Source organism: Lethenteron reissneri, chromosome 6 (genome assembly GCF_015708825.2).
Source record: "Lethenteron reissneri isolate LAM-NWPU_2019-01 chromosome 6, ASM1570882v1, whole genome shotgun sequence".
NCBI classification, from domain to species: Eukaryota; Metazoa; Chordata; class Hyperoartia; order Petromyzontiformes; family Petromyzontidae; genus Lethenteron; species Lethenteron reissneri.
This window is the reverse complement of record NC_083784.1, coordinates 3467857-3490139: the sequence shown is the minus strand read 5'-3', so window position 1 is coordinate 3490139 and position 22283 is coordinate 3467857. Positions and strand designations below refer to the sequence as shown.

The window sequence follows — 22283 nt, the reverse complement described above, 5'->3', positions numbered from 1 at the left end:
ACATCGCGACGCATTTAAAGCACGGATAATTCACGCAGCAACCAAGGCGATTGAATGTCCTACGGAGCGATCGTGGTAGAACAGTGAAAGAGATGAATATACAGAGGTACCCACCCCCCCCCACCTCCACCTCCAAACTATAACAGCCCCAATGCCCCCCATCCCCCCCCCCCCAAACTTCCCCACCCATCATCAAACTTAATCCGGCTCTGTGGGCGAGTAGTCTCACACAAAGACGCCCGTTCATTCGGTCAGCAGGTGTTCACATGCGTGCCGTGGTTCGTGTTGACATTGTTTCCTTTGAGCGTCAGGTTCATTCCGAGCCACGCAATGCGAGTGCAGGATCTGCACGTGCTTTGCGCGCTCTCTCTCTCTCTCTCAAGCCCGGCGGGTTTCCGAAATTAAACAGCCTTTGTGATTTTGAGCGTTTTTTGGAGCGAGGACATTTTATGCGGTGGTTGGAACGGTTGGGTTCCTGAAGATGGTCGGGTTCCTGAAAATTGTCAGGCTCCTGAAAATGGTCAGGTTCCTTCCTGAAAATGTATCCAGTGGGATTCATATTCTTGGTTCTTTCGGTAAAGTCACGTAGAAGGGAAACAATAAAAAATATAAAAATATATATAAACAATAAAATTCTCATGACGTTTTATATTTTTTTATTATTTTCTTGTTTCCCTTCTACGTGACTTTACCGAAAGAACCAAGATTATGAATCCCTGCAGTCACGAAAGCTTTAAATCAAAATTTGCCAGTGGGATGTACATTTTTGGGTGCGTTTGTGTGTATGTTTGTGTTGCGTTCTTGCCAACTTTGTGCCATCGGTGTCGTGTCAAGACGAAGCGATAATTCGGAACTTTTGTCGTAGACTGGCAAGACATCGTCCCCCCCCCCCATCCGTGTTAGAGAAAACGGCCCTTGGAAGGAAACGTCACAGAACTACTTTTGAGAGCCCTGATGAACTGGACTCATAAGAGTGTTGCGCAATATCAAATGTTCTTACTTTAAGTCAGAATAAGAATATGTTTTTCATACTTTGATACTGGCAAAAAAGGTCCAATTCAGAATCAATATATTTATTGACACTAGAGGAATCCGATTAAATTATTTTTCAGAATCGACCTGGCCACAAATTATAGCTAAAAAAATCGGCTTATGATGTGGAAATTCATAGCGGCAAAATAATCTAAATAATCGAAGTGACTTAATCCACACTGACGGTTCAGTGCTTTGATCACATGGGAAGTAAAACTGAAGTTAAGTCTTAAGTAGCTGGCAACGTGGCCACATTTATGGAGAAATGTATTTATTATTTTACCACCGTGATGGGTTTCTTAGTGCGGTCATTCGGTGTGCGTAGGTGAGACCCACTCCATCCACGAGATAGGAGGCGCTGGTCTAATACACAGGTGGCTGAATCCCACGGTCCAGACTCACAATGTAATTCGCTGCCAGCTTCAGTGCCCTTGTGATTTTCTGAACCACGTGGCCACCCTCTAAAAAAATAGACATTGGTTTTATATTACCATTTACGCAAAATATATAAAAACACATGTGAACTGAAATGAAAGCGCTGACATGCATGGCTTCTTTCAAAATATTGAGAATATATCGGTTACATTTTTTGAGCTTTTGGCGGATTCATGAGCGACTGGCGTTATGCAACTGAAGTTATGCAACTGAAGTTATTCCAATGTCTCCGCCACGAACAATGCGGCTATTCGCCAAGGTAATATGCTTCAGCTGTTCAATCAAGGGTCAGACCTGGTCCGTTGTTATTGGGGTTTTCACAACTTAATTTGATTCCATTAAGTCTGTGCATATATATTTACGGACGCAAAAAACGAGTTCACATCAGCCATTGCCATCTTCTGCCATACAACAATCGTCGTTTTTGTTCACGTCCTTAATTGTCACAGTGAATTGCAAACATTTGTTAAACTTTTTATGCCCGAAACGTCACCTATTATATATTTTTATTTAAAGGCCACACACACAGTTGTTGTTGACGAATATGTTGAGTGGTAATTAAATGAATTAGCTCAGAAAATATGGCATCATTAATCGTGATCTCGTCACATTCTTTTTAATGATCGGTCACATCATTGGCCGGATGTTGCCGTAAGGTGACGGCTCGCTGGACTTGCAATCCAGAGGCCGCCTGGTTTCATCTCCAGGCGCAGCAGTTAAAAAAAAAATACAATGGCCAAATTTGTCTTAAATCTCCGACCACCTCTCTACCTTTTTTTCTCTTCTTGGTTCTTTCGGTAAAGTCACGTCGAAGGGAAATAATAAAATAATAAAAATAAAACATTATAAAATAATTCTCACGACGTTTCTGCCACAACGCAAGCAGCCGTCCTCAGGTGAAGAACAGGTCTGTCGGGAAGACAGCGTTTGAATGAAGCACCCCACCTCTCTACCATTCAATAGGCCACCGTCGATCGGCAGGTTTGCGCGTGGTGGTGGTGAAGTGTGGGTAGCCCCACCTCTTCAAAGTTGGACGTCTGACCAGCATGGCAAAGGCCAATAACCCTCTCCAGCGGGTTCATATTCTTAGGTTTTTTCGGTAAAGTCACGTAGGTAAAAAAATGTAATTAAATTTCGATTTAAAGCTTTCGTGACTGTAGGGATTCATCTTCTTGGTTCTTTCGGTAAAGTCACGTAGAAGGGAAATAATAAAATAATAAAAATAAAACATAATAAAATAATTCTCACGACGTTTCGGCCACAACGCTGTCTCCCCGACAGACCTGGTCTTCACCTGAGGACGGCTGCTTGCGTTGTGGCCGAAACGTCGTGAGAATTATTTTATTATGTTTTATTTTTATTATTTGATTATTTCCCTTCTACGTGACTTTACCGAAAGAACCAATAAAATTTAAAATTAATAAAAGTAAAATAAAAATAAAATAAAAAGACGGAAGCTTGTGTTGCCTCCGAAACGTCGTGATTTTTATTTTTTATTTAACTTTGATTAATTTTAATTTTTTACCTACATGACTTTACCGAAAACCCCTAAGAATAGAATCCTTGCAGTCACGAAAGCTTTAAATCTAGAACTCTCCCGGGGGGTTCTCTAGAGCGCCTCCTAGTGCAGGCCCTACTGGCAGCAGTGGCGTGAAAAAAAAAACATTTTACGAAATGATGAACGAAACAGAGTGCCGAATGCATCGAGCATCTTCTTGTTTCCACTGATCGTAAAAAAAAAAAGCGAGGAAATGCAGGGTCTGTGCCTCTATCACCTTCTCCCTCGTCTCGACCATCCAAACGTCATTCCTGCATGATCATCATCATCTTGTGCAATGGTCCCAAACATTAACGGATTGCAAAACTATTCTTCTACGTCGGTAAGCTCACGGGTTTAGATGGATTATCGCATTAAATGTGGCGTCGTCATCATCATCATCATCTCGTCATCGCATGACACACGAACGCGTGACATGTTTAACTCGAGTACATTGTACGGCTCCACTTGTTAATGAGGACACAGTTTTAAAATGCCGCGCGCAAAAAAAAGGTGGTAGGGCATGTTTGTTGTTTTTTTTGATAGGTGAACCGGCATAACAGGACGGAGAAAAAAAATTATTTAAAGAAAAAAACTAAGAAACCGATGTCTCTCTTTGCGACGATGTCCTCACACGCAGCTTTGCGGGGACGGTGCATCTGACGGCTGTGGGTGCCCTGGACGGCGTGGGCTGTGACTCGGCCACCGTGCTGAGCGAGATCATCCAGAGCCTCAACACCAGCTTCTCCATCAACAACGCGAGCGGCGTCATAAACAACAACAGCAGCAACGCGCCGGTATCAGACGTCAACCAGACGGGGAGCCAAAACAGCAACCGCAGGAAGCGATCAAACGGAAATAGCAACAACAAAAACAGCAATAACGGCAATAACAACAACAACAACGGCAATAACAACAATAACAACGGCAACAACAACGGCAACAACAACAACAACGACAACATCAGCAGCAGTAACGTTGATGGGAACATAAGCAGCAGCAGCAACCAAAACAACAGCACATCCACGAGCAGTGACAGCAGCAGGAGCTCGGCAATCAGCCAGCCTGAGAGCTCCACCACCACCCGCACGGATGGCCCCAACGACAGTCAGAACAGCAGCAGCAGCAACAGCAGCAACAGCAGCAGCAGCTGGGTAATCAACCAGCCTGAGAGCTCCACCACCACCCGCACGGATGGCCCCGACGACAGTCAGAAAAGCAGCAACAGCAGCAGTAGCAGCAGCAGCAACAGCAGCAACAGCAGCAGCAACAGCAGCAGCAGCAGCAGCTGGGTGGGGGACGTGGGTACGAGTGAGGCCGACGCTGGCTACATCGCCCAGCCGGAGCTGACCGCTCATCTCGTCCTCTCCTCCGTCACTGATCTCGGTACGGGGAAGCGTGCTGAGAGTTTCTCTCTCGATTTCTCTCGATCTCTCTCTCGCTCTCTAACTCGCTATCTCTCTCGCTATCTCTCTCTGGCTATCTCTCTCCCTAGCTCTCTCTCGCTATCTTTCTCGCTATCTCTCTCTCACGCCGGGGAGCCGGAAAAACCCCTCTCTGTACCAGCGTGGACGGCACCCTTGTGTTCACCTTCTGAAGCGCTCGCTCGTCACCGTGGCGTGCGCGATGACCACCACCACCACCACGTGACTTTTATTTTGTGTTGTACGCGGTGCATTTAGCGCCACAGGGCATGGATCCATAGCGTTTGTTTATTTGTTTGCTGGTGACTTTGTGTATTTCATATCGGAATCGCCTCCAGTGCTGTTGCTGCTGGCGGCAATAAAAGTTGTTTAAAAGTCCAACGTCTAGCTCTCTCTCTAACTCTACTCTCTCTAGCTCTCTCTCTCTCTCTAGCTTTCTCTCTGTCTCCCGCAAGAGGTCACACGTTTCAGAATCAGAATATTCATACTGCAGGAGCGATCCAATTATCTGCAAAGCAAACAATGCAAAAAAAAAACACGATTGCAGTGCAAAGTACAAGAAAGGTGAACACATCACTAATCCGACCACTCCACCCACCGCTCTCCAACCCCGTCGCATGCCAGATCATGTTCAGCGCTGCACGCGTGTCTCTGTGTGTCGGTCGTGTCGCAGTTAGCGTGCTGCGCTACGAACCCAGCCACCCGAGTTCGATTCCGGCTCACGGCTAACACCAGTGACAGCGATTTTCTGCACTGGTCCTGGCCCTCCTCTCGGTTGACTGGTGCGGTGTGTAACATCATCGCTACTGGGGAGACAAAGGTGGTTCGGGCGTGGTGCTAGCCAGCCACGCTCTCTCGTGTGCCGTGCCGGCCGTCATAGGTGCTCGCTAACAACACTTGTGGGGAGCGATAGCGCGCTGCGCTATGAGCCTGGTGACCCGGGTTCGATTCCCGCTCACGGCCAACACCAGTGACGATGATCTGAACCGGTCCTGGGCCTCCCCTAGGTCGATTCGGCCTCAAATGAGTACCTGGTGCGGTGTGTAAACATCGCGACTGGGGAGACAAAGGCGGTCGGGCGTGGTGCTGGCCACATCCACCCCCTCGTGTACCGTTCCGGCCTTCATAGGTGCTCACTAACAGCACTTGCCCCGACAGTCGGTTAAGGCTATATGGGGGATCTTTGTCTGTGTGTGTGTCCGTGCGTGTGTTCCTCGAGCAGCCGTCTGCCAGGGCGAGGTGAAAGCGACACGCAGCAAAGGCATCTACAGCTGGCCCCAGACGCGATCGCCGTTCAGCGCCTCCGTGCCCTGCGCTCAGAACCCCAACCGGACGGTCACGCGCACCTGGTCAGTGACGATACGGCCCGATATAAAGAACTAAACTATCTTCTTGGTTCTTTCGGTAAAGTCACGTAGAAGGGAAATAATAAAATAATAAAAATACAAAATAATAAAATTCTCACGACGTTTCGGCCACAACGCAAGCAGCCGTCCTCAGGTGAAGAACAGGGATGTCGGAAAGACAGCGTCCGAATGAACACCACCAAGCTTGGCAGCGTATATTTATGCTTGGTCAGAGGAGGAGAGCGCCTTGACAAAGCTTGGTGGTGTTCATTCGGACGCTGTCTTTCCGACATCCCTGTTCTTCACCTGAGGACGGCTGCTTGCGTTGTGGCCGAAACGTCGTGAGAACTGTATTTTATTATGTTTTATTTTTATTACTTAATTATTTCCCTTCTACGTGACTTTACCGAAAGAACCAAGAAGATGAATCCCTGCAGTCATGAAAGCTTTAAATCGAAACTAAACTATCATCACGTTGAAAATGTATAGCAGCCGAATACTTGAAACACACGTTGGTTTTAAATGTGGAAGGGAAAAAAAACCGGGGGACCCGGAAATAAATCAATGCCACCATGGGGAGAGAGACACGCAAACTCCAAATGTACAGGTGTCAGGGTTGGGATTGAACCCACGGTCTCCTGCATACCAGGCGAGGTGGTTAACATCTCACCACCGTGGCGCCCTCCACGATGTCTCCATACCCACTGGAGATGCACTCCCAGTTTGTGAATTCATCAGCATCATCAGCCATGGTCAAAATTCATCAGCATCATCATCATCCCTTGCAGCAGCGGCTTTTGGCTGACCATCGAACAAAGACGGCCACCGCATCACGTGCCATCAGATGCACTTCTGCGGCCGTCTGGAACGCTCTTCCTGATATTTGGAAGCAAATGGAGTTATGCAAATTTAAAATCTAGAACTGCTTTTTGTGTTGAGTTTTTTGTCCTTTCCCCGCTCCTCCCATTAGCACGGTTGGCTACGTACGGTGCAAAAGAAGTCCAAAGTACAAACACACGTACTTAATCCACTGCTGGATGAAGGCCCCTTCCGGAAGCCGATGTTGACGTTGTTCGTTGTTGATGTTTGCGACAGCGAGCGGGCGCCGTTTGCTGCCAGTGCCCATTGGCTGGATCCGGACGTGAGCGCCTGCGAGGACATTGAGGGTAAGAGTTCGAGTCGCGGTTCGGGCCGGAGCGTCGAGGTGGGCACGGTGCACAGACTGCCCCCCCCCCCCCCCCCCCCCATCATCATCACCGCCTCGGAAACCTGTTTGCGAGCAGCCTTCACAGGTCCTGCTCGCGAATAGCACTTAGCCCAACAGTCTGTTCAGGCTATACGGGTGGAGGGGATCTTTGTCTTTGTTGTACACCCGTGTACGTTTTGACGCACGTGCGTGTATGTCTGTCTATGTGTGTGTGTCTGTGTGTGTGTGTGTCTTTGTGTCTGTGTATATATGTCTGTGGGGAGCGGTAGTGTAGTGGTTAACGCGCTGTGCTATGAACCTGGCGACTCGAGTTCGATTCCCGCTCACAGCCACCACCAGTGACGATTATTTTAATCGGTCCTGGGCCTCCCCTAGGTCGACTCAGCCTCAAATGAGTACCTGGTGTGACATGTAAACATCGCCACTGGGGAGACAAAGGCGGCCAGATGTGATGTTGGCCACCGACCCCCTCGTGTGCTGTGCCTTCATAGGTGTTCGCTAACAGCACTTGCCCCATATACGGGTGATCTTTATCTTTGTGTGTGTCTGTGTGTGTGTCTGTCTGTGTCCGTGCGTGTGTTCCTCGGGCAGCCGTCTGCCAGGGCGAGGTGAACGCGACGCGCAGCAAAGGCATCTACAGCTGGCCCCAGACGCCGTCGCCGTTCAACGCCTCCGTGCCCTGCGCTCAGAACCCCAACCGGACGGCCACGCGCACCTGGTCAGTGACAATCACAGCCCCATCACTAGAACTAAACTTATCCCCCCCCCCTCCCTCTTGATTTGAAGCTTTCGTAACTGCAGGAATCCATACTCTTTGATCGCAACACCAGCAATTTTCATCAGGTGGAACAACCACCTGATGAGGATTGCTTGTGTTTTGCGATCGAAACGTTGTGATTTTGTTTTATTTTATTTCTACCTACGTGACTTTACCAAAAGAACCAAAGAGTACCCCCTCCCCTCTCCCCCCTCCACCCACCCTACTACACCAGGTTTCATTCACTCGGTTGGTTTTACTTCCCCCTCCGTTACCTCTGTCCCTATTTGACCGTCCACCTTCTCCCCGACTTGGCGTCCCTGGCTTGGTTGGGGCAGTGAAGGGCACTCACCCCCCCTCCCCCCACCACCTTTTACCTCCCGCCTCCTCCATATGGTTCAGTCATGTCGGGGGGTTATCGTCCGTGAATTACGACACCCGCTTGTGTGCTGTATCGGGCTCGCGTTTTGTTAATATAACAGCAAAAGGAAACCCCGATAAACTAGTTTTACCGGGAAAGGCCCTCTGAGCTTCACTGTGGGGCTCTTTTGTCCAGAAGCAACCTGGCGATCACAAATGACGAGCTCAACTTCAGTAGCTTCTCATCACGTGCAAATATGTAGCGGCCAAATACGTTGATTATAAATATGGAGGGAAAAGAACTAGCGGACCCAGAGACAATCAACGCGACCACGGGGAGAGAGACATGCAAACTCCAACAATACAGCAGGCATCAGGGTCGGGATCGGGATCGAACCCATGACCTCCTGCATACCAGGCGAGGTAGTTAACATCTCGCCACCGTGGCACCCTCCACGATGTCTCCACACCCACTGGAGATGCGCTCGCAGTTTGTGAATTCATGAGCATCATCAGCCATGGTTAAAATTCATCAGCATCATCATCATCCCTCGCAACAGTGGCGTTTGGCTGGCAATTGAACAAATTATGTCACCGCATCGCGTACTTTCAGATGCCCTTCTTCCGCCCTCTGGAACGCTCTTCCTTCCGATGTTAGCAAACCATTCGAGCTCTGCGCTTTTAAATCTAAATTGACAACCCATTTCTTGAGAACTGCTTTTTGTGTTTAGTCTGTTGTCCTTCCCCCGCACCTCCAATTCACACGGTTAGCTACGTAAGATACCAACGAAGTTCAACATACATACGTACACCAACCACTGCTAGATGAAGGCCTCCCCCAAGCCGATGTTAATGTTGTTTGTTGTTGATGTTTGCGACAGCGAGCTGACGCCGTTTGGTGTCAGTGCCCGTTGGCTGGATCCGGACGTGAGCGCCTGCGAGGACATTGAGGGTAAGAGTTCGAGTCGCGGTCCGAGCCGGAGCATCGAGGTGGGCACGGTGCACAGACTGCCCCCCCCCCCCGCCATCATCACCGCCTCGGAAGCCTGTTTGCGAGTAGCCTTCATAGGTCCTGCTCGCGAACAGCACTTAGCCCAACAGTCTGTTCAGGCTATACGAGGTAGGGGGGGGGGTTGTGTTCTTTGTTGTACACCTGTGTACGTTTTGACGCACGTGTGTGTCTGTCTGTCTATGTGTGTGTGTGTGTGTCTGCGTGTGTGTGTCTGTGTGTGTGTCTGTGTGTGTCTGTGTCTGCATGTCTGTCTGTGTGTATCTACGTGTGTGGGGAGTGGTAGTGTAGCGGTTAGCGCGCTGCGCTACGAACCTGGCGACCCGGGTTCAATTCCCGCCCACAGCCAACACCAGCTACGATTATTTGACCCGGTCCTGGGCCTCCTCTAGGTCGACTCAGCCTGAAATGAGTACCTGGTGTGATGTGTAAACATCGCCACTGGGGAGACAAAGGCGGCCTGGCGTGGTGCTGGCCACCCACCCCCTCGTGTGCCGTGCCGGCCTTCATAGGTGCTCGCTAACAGCACTTGCCCCAACAATCTATTTAAGGCTATACGAGTGATCTTTATCTTTGCTTGTGTGTGTGTGTCTGTGTGTGTGTCTGTCTGCAGCCATCTGCCGGGAAGAGGTCAACGCGACGCGCGACAAAGGCATCTACAGCTGGCCCCAAACGCGGTCGCCGTTCAACGCCTCCGTGCCCTGTGCTCAGAACCCCAACCAGACGGCCACGCGCACCTGGTCAGCGACGATCGCGGCCCCATCTCTAGAACTAAGCTATCCGATGATGCTGGATGTAATTACCAGCGAAACGTCGTACTCAAACATTGTAAATGTTGTGGATTCACTATTCAACACACCGGTGGGCTAAAGCAGTGAACTATTTGTCTTTTGTCAACGTGACACTTTTTTGCTGATAGGCCGTGTCGGGTAGTGGAGGGTTACGACACATTTATATTAAAAAAACGCGATCTAACCAAAAAACGTTTATTATGAATAATATTTGACGTGAAAGCCTACGTGTTAAACTATCCCCCCTCTTCCCCCTCCACCCACCCGACTACACCAGCTTTGCCTCACTCGGTTGGTTTTTCTTCCCCCTCCCTCCGTTACCTCCGTCCCTCACTTGGTTGGGGCAGTGAAGGGCACTCACCCCCCCTCTCCCCAACACCTTTTACCTCCCGCCTCCTCCATACGGTTCAGTCACGTCGGGGGGTTATCGTCCGTGAATTACGACACCCGCTTGTGTGCTGTATCGGGCTCGCGTTTTGTTAATATGAAAGCAAAAGGAAACCCCGATAAACTAGTTTTACCGGGAAAGGCCCCCTGAGCTTCACTGTGGAGCTCTTTTGTCCAGAAGTGACCTGGCGATCACACATAACAAGTTCAACTCAGTGGCTTATCTTCATGTGGAAATTGATAATCGCCAAATACTCTGAACACGTGTTGTTGATTCTAAATATGGAGGGGAAAAAACTGGGGGACCCGGAGACAAATCCACGCGACCACGGGGTGAGAGACATGGAAACTCCAAAATGCAGCAGGCGTCAGGTTCGGCATCGAACCCACAACCTCCTGCTTACCAGGCGAGAGAGTTAACATCACCTAGCCACCGTGGCACCTACCACGATGCCTTCATGCTCATTGGGGTCGCTTCTCTCAGTTTGTTAATTCATCAGCATCATCAGCCATGGTCAAAATTCATCAGCAGCATCATCATCATCATCCCTTGCAGCAGCGGCTTTTGGGTGGCCATCGAACAAAAATGGTCACCGCGTCGCATGCTTTCAGATGTGCTTCTTGCGGCCGTCTGGAACGTTCTGCCTTCTGATATTAGGAAGCCACGGGAGCTCTGCACTTTAAATCTCAATTAAAAACTCAATTTCTTGGAACTGCTTTTCGTGTTTAGTTTCTTGTCCTTCCCCCCCGGTCGGTGAAAGACGATGCAAAATAAACTCAACATGCATACACAATCCACTGCTCGATGAAGGCCTCCCCCAAGCCGATTTTGATCGCGTCGTTGTTTGTTGTTGATGTTTGCAACAGCGAGCTGATGCCGTTTGGTGTCAGTGCCCAGTGGCTGGATGCGGATGTCAGCGCCTGCGAGGACATTCAGGGTAAGAGTTCGAGTCGTGGTCGCGGTCCGAGCCGGCGCGTCGAAGTGGACACGGTGTACAGACTGCCCCCCCCCCCATCACCCCCCCCCATCACCCCCCCCTCCCCCCCCATCACCCCCACCCCCTCCCCCCGCTTCATAAATCCCACTCAGCGATGTAAACGGGTTCACCGGTGCAGGTGTATGTACTCCCACCTACGAGACGTCTTTCCGGCGTGGAAGGCAAAACCCCAAATCCCGTCTAGGGACGGCTCTCTAGAGCTCCCGTCTGGTGTGAGACCTGTCCACCAGCGGTGTCGCGAGCAAGCAGTTGCAGGGCTGCACCTTTATCCCTCTCTGCCGTGCACCGGTGGGCAGTGGAAACGTTGGCGAGGGTTAAACGGCACTTGGAAAAATAGTTTGGTTGAAAGTTTCCTCTGGAAACGGGGGGGGTGGGAGTTGGGGGGGGGGAGTTGGGGGGGTGGGGATCAGGTGTCAGTGCGCGCAAAGCCTGCCCCGCTTGCGTTCATCCGTGTCGTGTTTATCTGAACGCCACTCTCTCTACGTGGGCGCGTCTGTACGCGCTCGCTCGCTCACGCGTGTGTGCACTCGCTCGCTAGCTCACGCGTGTGTGCATTTGCTCGCTCAAGCGTGTGTGCACTCGCTCGCTAGCTCATGCGTGTGTGCATTTGCTCATGCGTGTGTGCACTCACTCGCTCACTCGCTCACGTGTGTGTGCATGCGCTCGCTCGCTCACGCGTGTGCGCACTCACTCACTCGCTCACGCGTGTGTGCACTCACTCGCTCACGCGTGTGTGCATGCGCTCGCTCGCTCATGCGTGTGTGCACTCGCTCGCTCACGCGTGTGTGCACTCGCTCGCTCGCTCACGCGTCTGTACACGCTCTCTCGCTCACACGTGTATGCATTTGCTAGCTCACGCGTGTGTGCACTCGCTCGCTCGCTCGCTCACGTGTCCATGCACCTGCGCTACAAACCCAGTGGCCTGAGTTCGAATTCCGATTCCCGCTCGTGGCCAACAGCGGTGACAAATATCCGAACTGGTCTTGTGCCTCTCCTAGATCGACTCAGCCTAAAGTTAGTATCCAGTGTGGTGTGTAAACGTCGCCACTGGGGAGACAAAGGCGGTCGGGCGTGGTGCTGGCCACCCACCCCCTCGTGTGCCATGCCGGCTATCATAGGTGCTCGCTTACAACACTTGCCCCAACAGTCTACGAAAGCTACACGGCGGATCTACGTCTTTGTTTCTCTTCGCAGTGTTCTGTCGGTGGACCACAGCGGTCATCGCGGACAGAGGGGAGTACGAGTGGCCGTCGACGCAAGCTGGCCAGTCGGCATCCGTACCGTGCATGCAGAACCCCGAGAGTAACGCCACGATGCGATGGTACGCGGTCCGAGCGGTATCCACCGGGTGCGACGAGTCGTTGCGAAAGGGAACAGTGCCCTTCATCCAGCAGCGGAACGATAGCGGCCGATGAGCGTTGATTTTTTCGTCCTTTATTTAACCTGGGAGATGAATATACAACCCATTGAGTCGACACACAATGGCTGAATCCAAGGTCCCAGAGATACGGTGGCGGGATGTTAACTACCTTGCCTGGTACGCAGTAGGTCGTGGGTTCGATCCCGACCCTGACGCATGCTGTATATTTGGAGTTTGCGGTGTTTTTTCTCTCTCTTTCTCACCATCATCACGGTGGCTAGGAGATGTTAACTACCTCGCCTGGTACGCAGGAGGTCGTGGGTTCGATCCCGACCCTGACGCATGCTGCTGTATATTTGGAGTTTGCGGTGTTTTCTCTCTCTCTCATCCCGTGGTCATGTGGATTTTTCTCCAGGTCCTCCGGTTTTTCCTTCCACATTGAGAATTGACGTGCGTTCACGGTATTTGGCTGCTATAAATGTTACACCTTCATGATAAGCCACTTCGTTGAGCGATTATTTGTGGCCAGGTATAACTTCATGTTCTGATTCCGATTATTTTTCATGGCTCAACGATCACGTGGCTCTGATTGCTCGCTGGAGCTACGGCCCACCGGCCGGCTGGATTCATTATTATGTTCTGCAAATCATCCATCCTCGTCATTATCATCATCTTCATGCTACCTTTGCATGTGCTCTGAGACACGTTTTGTCTATCCCTCATTCTGCTTTTTAACTCCGAGTGACAAGAGTAGATCGAGTCCCGCGGGGCCGAGCCAGCGATGACTCGAGCTAGATCAGGCAAGAACACACGAATCTATTTCGCGCAAGGCCTTGCTCCCAACGTCCCTTCTGGGAGAGCAGAATTCCAGCAACGGCGATTCAGCGTGAGAAAAATAGAAAAATCCGCCGGGACTGCTTTCGACATCCCAGTGTCTCGTCAGCAGAGTCGGGCTCGCTCGAATCAGTGCTGGTGAACTGCCAGACGTTCGCCTTTTGGCGTTCTCTGGTCTCACACTGGTGAGAGACTAGGCCATAAAGAAGTCTGTCTCTGCTGTAGTCCAATCAATTTCAATGACAATGCTATATATTTATTATCGTAGTTTGTTTGCATGTTCACCGCAAGTGTGTGTGGTTAATGCGGACTTGATGCCTTGCAAAAGGTTTCTATTTGGTGGTTGAACATCTTAACACAACCGTTTTGTTTGCCAGAAAGGGTAACACCTATTCGTATTCGTCATGCCAGATGTTTATGGGCGAGGACCTCTCTCCCGTAAAGATATGGGTCCCGGCGATTATTAAAATCGTTCACACATTCCCGGCTCGCGTGGCGCACTGGGTAACGCGACACTTGTAAACTGTGCCGTGGGATCTGCAGTGTGCTCCGTTGAGCATGGGGGGAACGAGTGTTACGTGACTGCCGCATGTTTAGTTAATTCCGTCTCTCTCTCTCTGGTGTTGGACAGCGATCGGGAACCGTACGAGATTGTGCCTCGGTGGGCAGTGGCCAATGTCAGCAACTGCAACATCGTTACAGGTACATCCACTGCCAGGGCTACCCACGGCCATTGCGGGGAAATCTTTGGAGCTACGTCCTGGAAAATAACTTAATTACCCACGTACCTTTCTTTATTTTGTAATACAACTGCCGGCCTTGGCGAGCGTCAGTCGGTGAGTTCGACTCCCGCTTGCAGCCGTCATCGGATGACGAGCATCTGAACCCGTCACGGGCATCCCCTAGGGGTCGACTCAACCTCAAGCGACGACCTCGTGCTACACGTTCACATCGCCACGAGGCAGCCGGGCGTGATGTTGGCCACACGCACAACCTCATGTGCCGTGCCGGCCTTCGTAGGTGCCGCTCGCTGACGGCACTTTGCCCCGACAGTCTGTTGAAGGCTACGCCGCGGGTGCATGGGATCTTTTGCCTGTTGCGCAGCTTCGTGCCCCAACGAGACGACGCTGAGCGACAAGAAGGGGTCGTACGCATGGCCGTCGACGCCGCAGTCGTTCGAACACGTCCCTGCCGTGCCGGCAGAACCCCGAAAAGAACGCCACGCGCGCCTGGTGAGCGCCGCTTTGCGGGGGTTTTTTTGTGCCCGGCACCGATCGTCCTGGTCGAGTTCGTTTTAGTTTGTTTCGCGTGATATTTTCGTCGAGATAACGAGAAAGCTCTTCTCTTTCTCTCTGTCTGTCTGTCAGTGGCGATCCCCTGCCTCGCCATGCCAGGAAGTCAGGATCTCTCTCTCTCCCTCTGACCCCACCGTGTGGGACTCTCCACGCGTGCGATTCACGAGTTTGGCGGATTTTAAATTGCCGTCCGATTCTTACGACAAAAATAATCATCATAATCATACAGAATGAGAATATTATTCGTGCTGGAGGAATCCAATGAGCCTATGAAGCTCTTTTTCACAGGTGACCAGTAGGGGCACGACGTAAGCACGTTACAACAATATACAATACAAACACGTGATAGGAGTGCATGGCTGTCAACCCATACGGTTTACCCCGTATTTTTGTACATGGAAATTGAGTTTTCAGGTCCATACGGCGTACAGTCGTTTCAATACGGGCAAAAAAAAAGTGTTTTTCATCTATTTGTTTGTGTTTCTCCCTTGCGACGGGACTTTGTAGGATGAACGCTGAGATTTATAAGGGCACAGGGTAACCAATAAGGTCTGAATTTGGTCTGTAATAAGGTAGGGGGCACTGATAAGGGGTTGACAGGTATTGGAGTGCAAAGTACAAGAAAGGTAAAGATCACCCAAACACGTACAAATACAACACTAAATCATCCCCATCCTACCAGGCAAAGGCCACTGAAGAACTCAACTTAATTTTTCCGAAGCGACTTAGCTTGGACAAATGATAGCCACTCAACAAAAGTGGCTCATCACGTGGACATTCACAAGCAGCAACAATAACCTCAAAGCACATTTACAATTGAGTTGTCGCAGAAGCCAGCAACCACACGTTCACAGGTCGGTGATGATGTTAGAAAATAAACCGACGGAATTGTTCTTTGTCGTTTTCATTCTAACTTCGCTAAAGGGAGCTCTCGTATTTTTAAATCCTTTATATTAAGTTCGCTTGCTTGCTTACGACCGTGCAAATCTTTCGGTCGTTGTTGAACCCACTTCCCGTGATCCAATCGAGCTGACATTTTCCACACAGACTCGTTGTGCGTGACAATTAATGTTCGTGAAAATGTTTTTTTCCAAAATTTTACACTTTTTAGGACAAAAATATAATATTTAATTACCAATTGCTTAATGGTGCAATGCAATCGTCTGACCCATAAGTGGCAGCCATCTCAAGCCAGAGGACGAGAGGACTCTAGCCGCCACGCATATAAAGGATTTATAGTGAAAAACTTTGTTTTTACAGGTTATACTTGTTATCATCCTGTTTTCCTCCGCCGATCATCAAGAAGGGAGACGCGGCCTCGCTCGCCGTGCTAACAATCGCCGAAATCGGTTCCCAAAAAATATTTACGAAGAAACCATCCTGCGCGGGAACCAAAGCCCACATTTTTAAGGGGGGGGGGGGTGGTGAGAAGTGGTGGATGGGCGGCGGGGGGGGGGGGTGTAGAGGGAGGGGGGCGGGGGGTGGGCGTGGTGGGGGAAGCGATGTCCTGTTATGCATTGCATAGCCGATGGGCACTCTGCGGATCCCGATGAAATTGAAATGAAATACGCTTCCGTCGGCGTGCACGCTCCGACGTGAACCGTATCCTGTCATACGGACACACGAGATTAAACAAACGTTGGGGCCGCTCCTCGCATTTCTCGCGTGTCCTCTCTTCTCCCCCAAACCCCCCCCCCCCCCGAGCTGTCAAAATCCCGTCAAGCGCGGCCCACCCCTCCCCCCCCACCCCACCACCACGCGTATTTGCCTTAAAAGTGTGGAGAGATTACCGTCGAAAAATGATTATTCCCAGTGAGCAACACCTTATCTGTCCGAACACGCAGATGGCTCACGCGACGCTGGCGGTGGGAGGGGGGGTGACATAAAAAAGTATAATATAACATGGCCGGCCGAGCGAATCTTAACACTGGGATCACGTTTGTTTTTTTCAACAGCTATAAACATTTAATTTGGTTTTTTTTTCGCGGTGAAAACACGGGTGGGGGGGGGTAGAGAGACATATTTGCAAAGTCTCGTCCAGCCCGTGGCGTTTTGTTTACAATCGCAGACTATGAAACGGATTCTCTCGCTCGTGCCTGCTGCTCAAAAAATCGACAGCGACAAACCGGCGCACGAATGAGGCCCAAATTGTTCGATTTCGTGGAGCGATCACTTTGCTGCCGTCTTCGACGGATGTGGAAATGTCAGCAATTCGCGAGTGAGTTCCTGCTCGAATGAGCACTGAGGCATCGGCGCTATTCTCCCGTTTACAGGTCTGAGCCAGGGTGGAAATTCCACATACCTATGGCTGGCGGAGCGGGAGTGCAAGTCTATCCATAGGAGTAAAATCCATCGATAACATTGTTTATGATATTGATTAAGCCGTTTTACTGAATGTCAAGGAACTTTTTAAAGGAGGGTCCTGCACTGAACATTTTTGGCCAATTACATTTAATGAGCCCTTGGCTTGTGCGAGGAAACCGGATGACCTGGAGAGATCTCACGAAACACGTGGGGGGGGGGGGGGGGCTATCACTGCGACCTCCGCACAGATGGACTCAATAATCCATAGCTCAGCTTCCATCTCCTTGGCCACCTCGAAGTCACAGGGCAGCCTCTCGTCCCAGTACTCTCCCAAGCTTTAGCTCCCAGGCTCTGATGAGATCGCACACATTCCGGGTGATTTCGCCGCAAGCAATGCGGTGCCAGCGTTGTTCTCCATTGCCGATGATCTCGCTCGGGACTGAGGTGCGCCACGTTGGCTACGAGATGTTAACTACCTCGCCTGGTACGCAGGAAGGTCGTGGGTTCGATCCTGACCCTGACGCCTGCTGCTGCTGCTGTATATTTAGAGTTTGCGGTGTCTCTCTTTCCCCGGGGTGGATTCTTCTCCGGGTCCTCCAGTTTTTCCCTCCACATTTAGAAACGCGCGCTTAGAGTATTTGGTTGCTCGACATTTTCACGTGATGAGCCACCTTTTTGAGCTATCATTTGTGGCCAGGTCGCTTCTGGGAAACGGCTAATAGCTCAGTCGGCCTTACCTGGTGAAATAAATATCTAAACTTCCTTTTCCATTTTTCTCTCTCTCACCTCAGCCCTCTTTAAATTTCATCCCCACCCTCTCGCCCGTTACGGCCTCCCCTTCCCCCCCCTCCTCCCCCCTCTCGGATCTATATAATGCGTCCTCACAAAGGCATGCTTCTCTCTCTCACCTCAAAACGATTGCTTGTTGTTGCGATCGAAACGTCGTGATCTATTATTTATTTCCCTATCTACGTGACTTTACCGAAAGAACCAAAGAGTATGAATTCCTGCAGTCACGAAAGCTTCAAATCAAGAAATAAATGTTTTTTTTAGCTTAGTTTCTGATATGTCCACATCTAGAGAAAACTCACTGTTGAAACCACGCGCATATGTACCGCACTGGGTGGTGGGCGGTTAAATGGTCAGGGCGGATAATGTGACTTTGGACTGGAGTTGCGCGGCCGGTGAAATAATGTGGCAAGTTTCTTAAATCCAACCCCCTCCCCTCCTGCCTCTGCCCACTCAGCAGCATCAGCGTGTACCGCCGCAGTTAGTCGATACTAATCATAATACCAACATTAAACACATTCCTGCGGAGGGAGCTGGTAGGAACGTTGGGTTGCTCGGTCAATGGCCAGGGTCAACGGCGGCGTGGTGTATTCCACAAATATGCCCGACTGTGTGGGCGGGCACAAGCCGGCGTGAGTAGGTTAAACGTTGAGTTATATAAGGGCACCACGGGGTGACCAGCCCCTCCCCACCCAGCCCCACCCTCCCCACCCTCTCCTCCCCACCCTCCCCACCCAGCCCCTTCCCACCCTCCCCTCCCCACCCAGCCCCCACCCAGCCCCTCCCATCCTCCCCACCCCACCCAGCCCCACCCTCCCCACCCAGCCCCTCTCTGCACGACGGATGGACACAATAATCCCCTGTGGGCTGGTGTAACCAGGAGGTTCCTACCAGTATCATTTTACATTTATAAGGCACAATTCATCTGGGGATCTCTGTGTGCGCCACGCACGACGTTAGGAAATATAAATGCTACAGAGATCGGCATGTCGCGAGCGGTGGGACAAAGTTGCGGTGGGTACGTCCACCTATTCCGACACGCTTCTGACCAACTTGGTAGGCCAAATGACCCCTCCGGTGGCTCGCTGTTGTGGAGGCGGGCGCGATCGAGCGGTCACGTGACTGCGCCCTCACCACGCTTTGCCCCCCCGACCCTTTTTTGCTCCGACCCCACAGCCACCGGCCGCACTACACCACGGACGCCGAGTGGCAGGAACCCGACCTCGGCGACTGCGTCGAACTCTTCGGTGAGACAAGCGCTCGCGTGGTGCGTGCATGATGTGTGTGTGTGTGGTGCGTGTGTGCGTGCGTGTGTGTGTGTGGTGCGTCTGTGCGTGCGTGTGTGTGTGGGTGCGTGTGGTGCGTCTGTGCGTGTGTGTGTGGTGCGTGTGTCTGTGGGTGCGTGTGTGGGTGCGTGCGTGTGTGTGTGCGTGCGTGGTGCGTGTGCGTGGTGCGTGCGTGTGTGTGTGTGTGGTGTGTGTGTGCGGGTGTGTGTGCGTGTGTGTGGGTGGGTGCGTGTGTGCGTGCGTGTGTCTGTGGGTGCGTGTGTGCGTGCAACTTCTTTCGCGCCGCACCTCGCTAATCGGAGGGTGACGGAGCCGAACCTCGCTAATCGGACGGCTGACCCGTTCGTGCCCGCACTCGTCTCGCGCGGAAATCCTTGACGTCCCGGTGCCTCGCAGGACAGCCGGGCCGGGCCAGGCTGGGTTGGGCAGGCGAACCGGTCCGCGGCCAGCGCTTTCCCCCGGCTCAACTCGGTGTAAACCGACACACGCGTCGGTCCGTTTCGCCGCGCCCCTTGGCAAGAAGAATGCAGCGGCTTAGATGTGCGGCGCTCGCGGCGGAATTAGCTCCTGGATCCCAGGGGGGGGCGGGGGGGATGCAGCGGCGACGCTGGAAACCTTTGCGCGAGGGGTTAGAATTTTTCGATTTAAAGCTTTCGTGACTGCAGGGATTCATCTTCTTGGTTCTTTCGGTAAAGTCACGTAGAAGGGAATTAATACAATAACAAAAATAAAACATTAAAAAAAAATGTATTATTATTTTTATTATGATTTATTTTTGTTATTTTATTACTTCCCTTCTACGTGACTTTACCGAAAGAACCAAGAAGATGGGTTAGAATTTGTCGGTGCCTCGCTCGCGTTCAAAGGGCGAGCGCGACGATGGTGTTAGAGAGACAGAGCGAGCACCCAGCGAACGCTCGCCCAAGGGGAGAACGCGCCACCGTTCTCCCCTTCGCTCCAGCACCCCCGCTCCGAACGCGGGCGGCGTGGCCCGTCGCGTTCGCAAATGGCCAACGGAGGCGGGTCTCGCCGAAGTACCGCTGAGATGCCTTCGCGTGATCCCCCCTTGTGCGCCTTTTGGCGTCATCTGGTCCAACCCATGTGAGACTAGGCTCTAAGGAAAGCTGTCTTGAGTGTGGACCAATCAACTTCAAGGACAGTGCATACATTATCAGAGTTGTGTTTTCTGTTTACATTATGACTGCAGGTATTGTGGTCTATGCAAACATGACTCCTCGTAAAAAAGGTGTCAGTTTTGTTGCCAGATTAAAGGGTAAAAAAACAATTATCATGACCTCCCCTGGTTCACGGAGTAAGGGGGGTGGGGGGGCAGCGATTTCCCGGCCGCCCTGCCACGCCAGAGAGTGATGCCCGTCACGTGACAGTAAAAGTGCAATGTTCTATATTCCCAGGGCTGGTATTTCACCAAATTAAGTGCAGGTCCACTTCTTTTTTTTTCGACGCGATGGTTGTTTTGTGCGGTCATTGGTGACCGGGCCGAGACCACCACGTCGCTGCACTTGAGGGCCCTGTTTAGTCACTCGCGGCTGGAGGCCCGGATTCCAACCCAGCAATCAGCAGCACCGTACCAGCGCCAGACAGATGGAGAGACACATGAAGGGAGACTTGGATGAACGGACGGACAGGCTGTGCTTTTCCATAAACGGAGAGCCTGGAAACTTCTAGATTTTAAGTTTTCGTGACTGCAAGGATTCATACTCTTAGTTTTTTCGGTAAAGTCATGTAGGTAAAAAAAAATTCAATTAAAATAAATAATAAAAATCACGACGTTTCGGAGGCAACACAAGTCTCCGTCATCAGGTGGGACCGTCACAGCCAGATTTGCTGTATCAAGTGAGGCAGGGATTCCAAGATGCAGCCTGGAAACTATGTTTTGTTCTCTCTCATGGTTTCCCGATCCCCCCCCCTCCTCTCTCCTCCTATTCGCCCCCATCACGTAAAGAGCTCTTCAACTCGAATGTGACGATGGCGTTTTTGACCAACAACAGTCAACTGAGTGAGGAAACGGTCAAAACCGAGGTGACCTCGTGGGTGAGTTTGCTGTTATCACTGCTACCATGGTAACCGTTTCCTACTGCTGCTACCATGGTTACCATTCCTTGTCACTGCTATCATGCTCCCTATCACTGCTACCATGGTTACCATTCCCGATCACTGCTACCATGGTTACCGTTCCCTGTCACTGCTACAATGTTCCCTGTCACTGCTGCCATGGTTACCATTCCCTGACATTTCTATCATGGTTACCATTCCCTGTCACTGCTACCATGGTTACCATTCCCTGTCACTGCTACCATGGTTACCGTTCCCGTGAACTCCACGGGTTGATTCCTCCAGCCGTGTCTCTACCAGACACTGACTGTTTTGACTCATCCACAACATGGGGTTCAACCACCACCACACTGCAGGTCACAGTAACATAGTCACCCACTCACTCACCCACTCACTAACTCGCTCACTCACCCACTCACTCACTAACTCGCTCACTCACCCACTCACTAACTCACTCACTTACCCTCGCCCACTCACCCACGCACTCACCACAGGTCACAACACACTCACCCACTCACTCACCCACTCACTTGCTCACTCACTCACCCACTCACTCACTCACCCTCACCCACTCACTCACCGCAGGTCACAACACACTCAGCCACTCACACACCCACTCACACACCCACTCACACACCCAATCACTCACCCTCACCCACACACTCACCGCAGGTCACAACACACTCAGCCACTCAACCACCCACTCACACATCCACTCACTCACCCTCACCCACCCACTCACCACATCTTCCCTCTCACTGCTCCGCTGTGGAATTCCCTCCCCATAATCTCTACTCCCTCCTCATCCCCCAAGCTATATTAATAATAACCTCGCTTGGTTTAAGAAACGCGTTAAACTCTTTGTCTTTTACTACTTGGATAAGCAGTGCTCTGTGTTTGCTAGCTTCTTACTCAGCAATGGCATTTGTTGAATTAAAGAGCAGAATGATTTTATTTTTTTCATATTCATGCCGTTATATTTCGCTCGACTCTACGATCTCGTCTCCCTCTCTTTGACGTTCGCTGCTATGATGTCCTGTGTCAAGTCTCGATGCGCGT

The 22283-nt window shown here is 51.1% G+C and overlaps 1 protein-coding gene and 1 long non-coding RNA gene across 2 annotated transcripts in view; one reads left to right on the top strand and one right to left on the bottom strand.

Annotated features, from left to right (window-relative positions):
• Positions 1 to 22283, top strand: part of LOC133353807 (adhesion G-protein coupled receptor G6-like) — a 91406-nt gene that overhangs the window by 36719 nt on the left and 32404 nt on the right. Inside the window, 13 exon segments of the mRNA XM_061570231.1 lie at positions 3645 to 4390; positions 5651 to 5777; positions 6870 to 6940; positions 7573 to 7699; positions 8980 to 9050; positions 9721 to 9847; positions 11153 to 11223; positions 12478 to 12604; positions 14109 to 14179; positions 14582 to 14655; positions 14657 to 14709; positions 19042 to 19112; positions 21115 to 21203. Of these exon segments, the coding sequence (XP_061426215.1) occupies positions 3645 to 4390; positions 5651 to 5777; positions 6870 to 6940; positions 7573 to 7699; positions 8980 to 9050; positions 9721 to 9847; positions 11153 to 11223; positions 12478 to 12604; positions 14109 to 14179; positions 14582 to 14655; positions 14657 to 14709; positions 19042 to 19112; positions 21115 to 21203 (1825 nt within the window).
• Positions 1287 to 3741, bottom strand: LOC133354039 (uncharacterized). Its single transcript, XR_009756536.1, has 2 exons — positions 3639 to 3741; positions 1287 to 1493 (listed from the first exon to the last, which is right to left on the bottom strand). It is a non-coding gene; the product is annotated as an uncharacterized LOC133354039 (long non-coding RNA).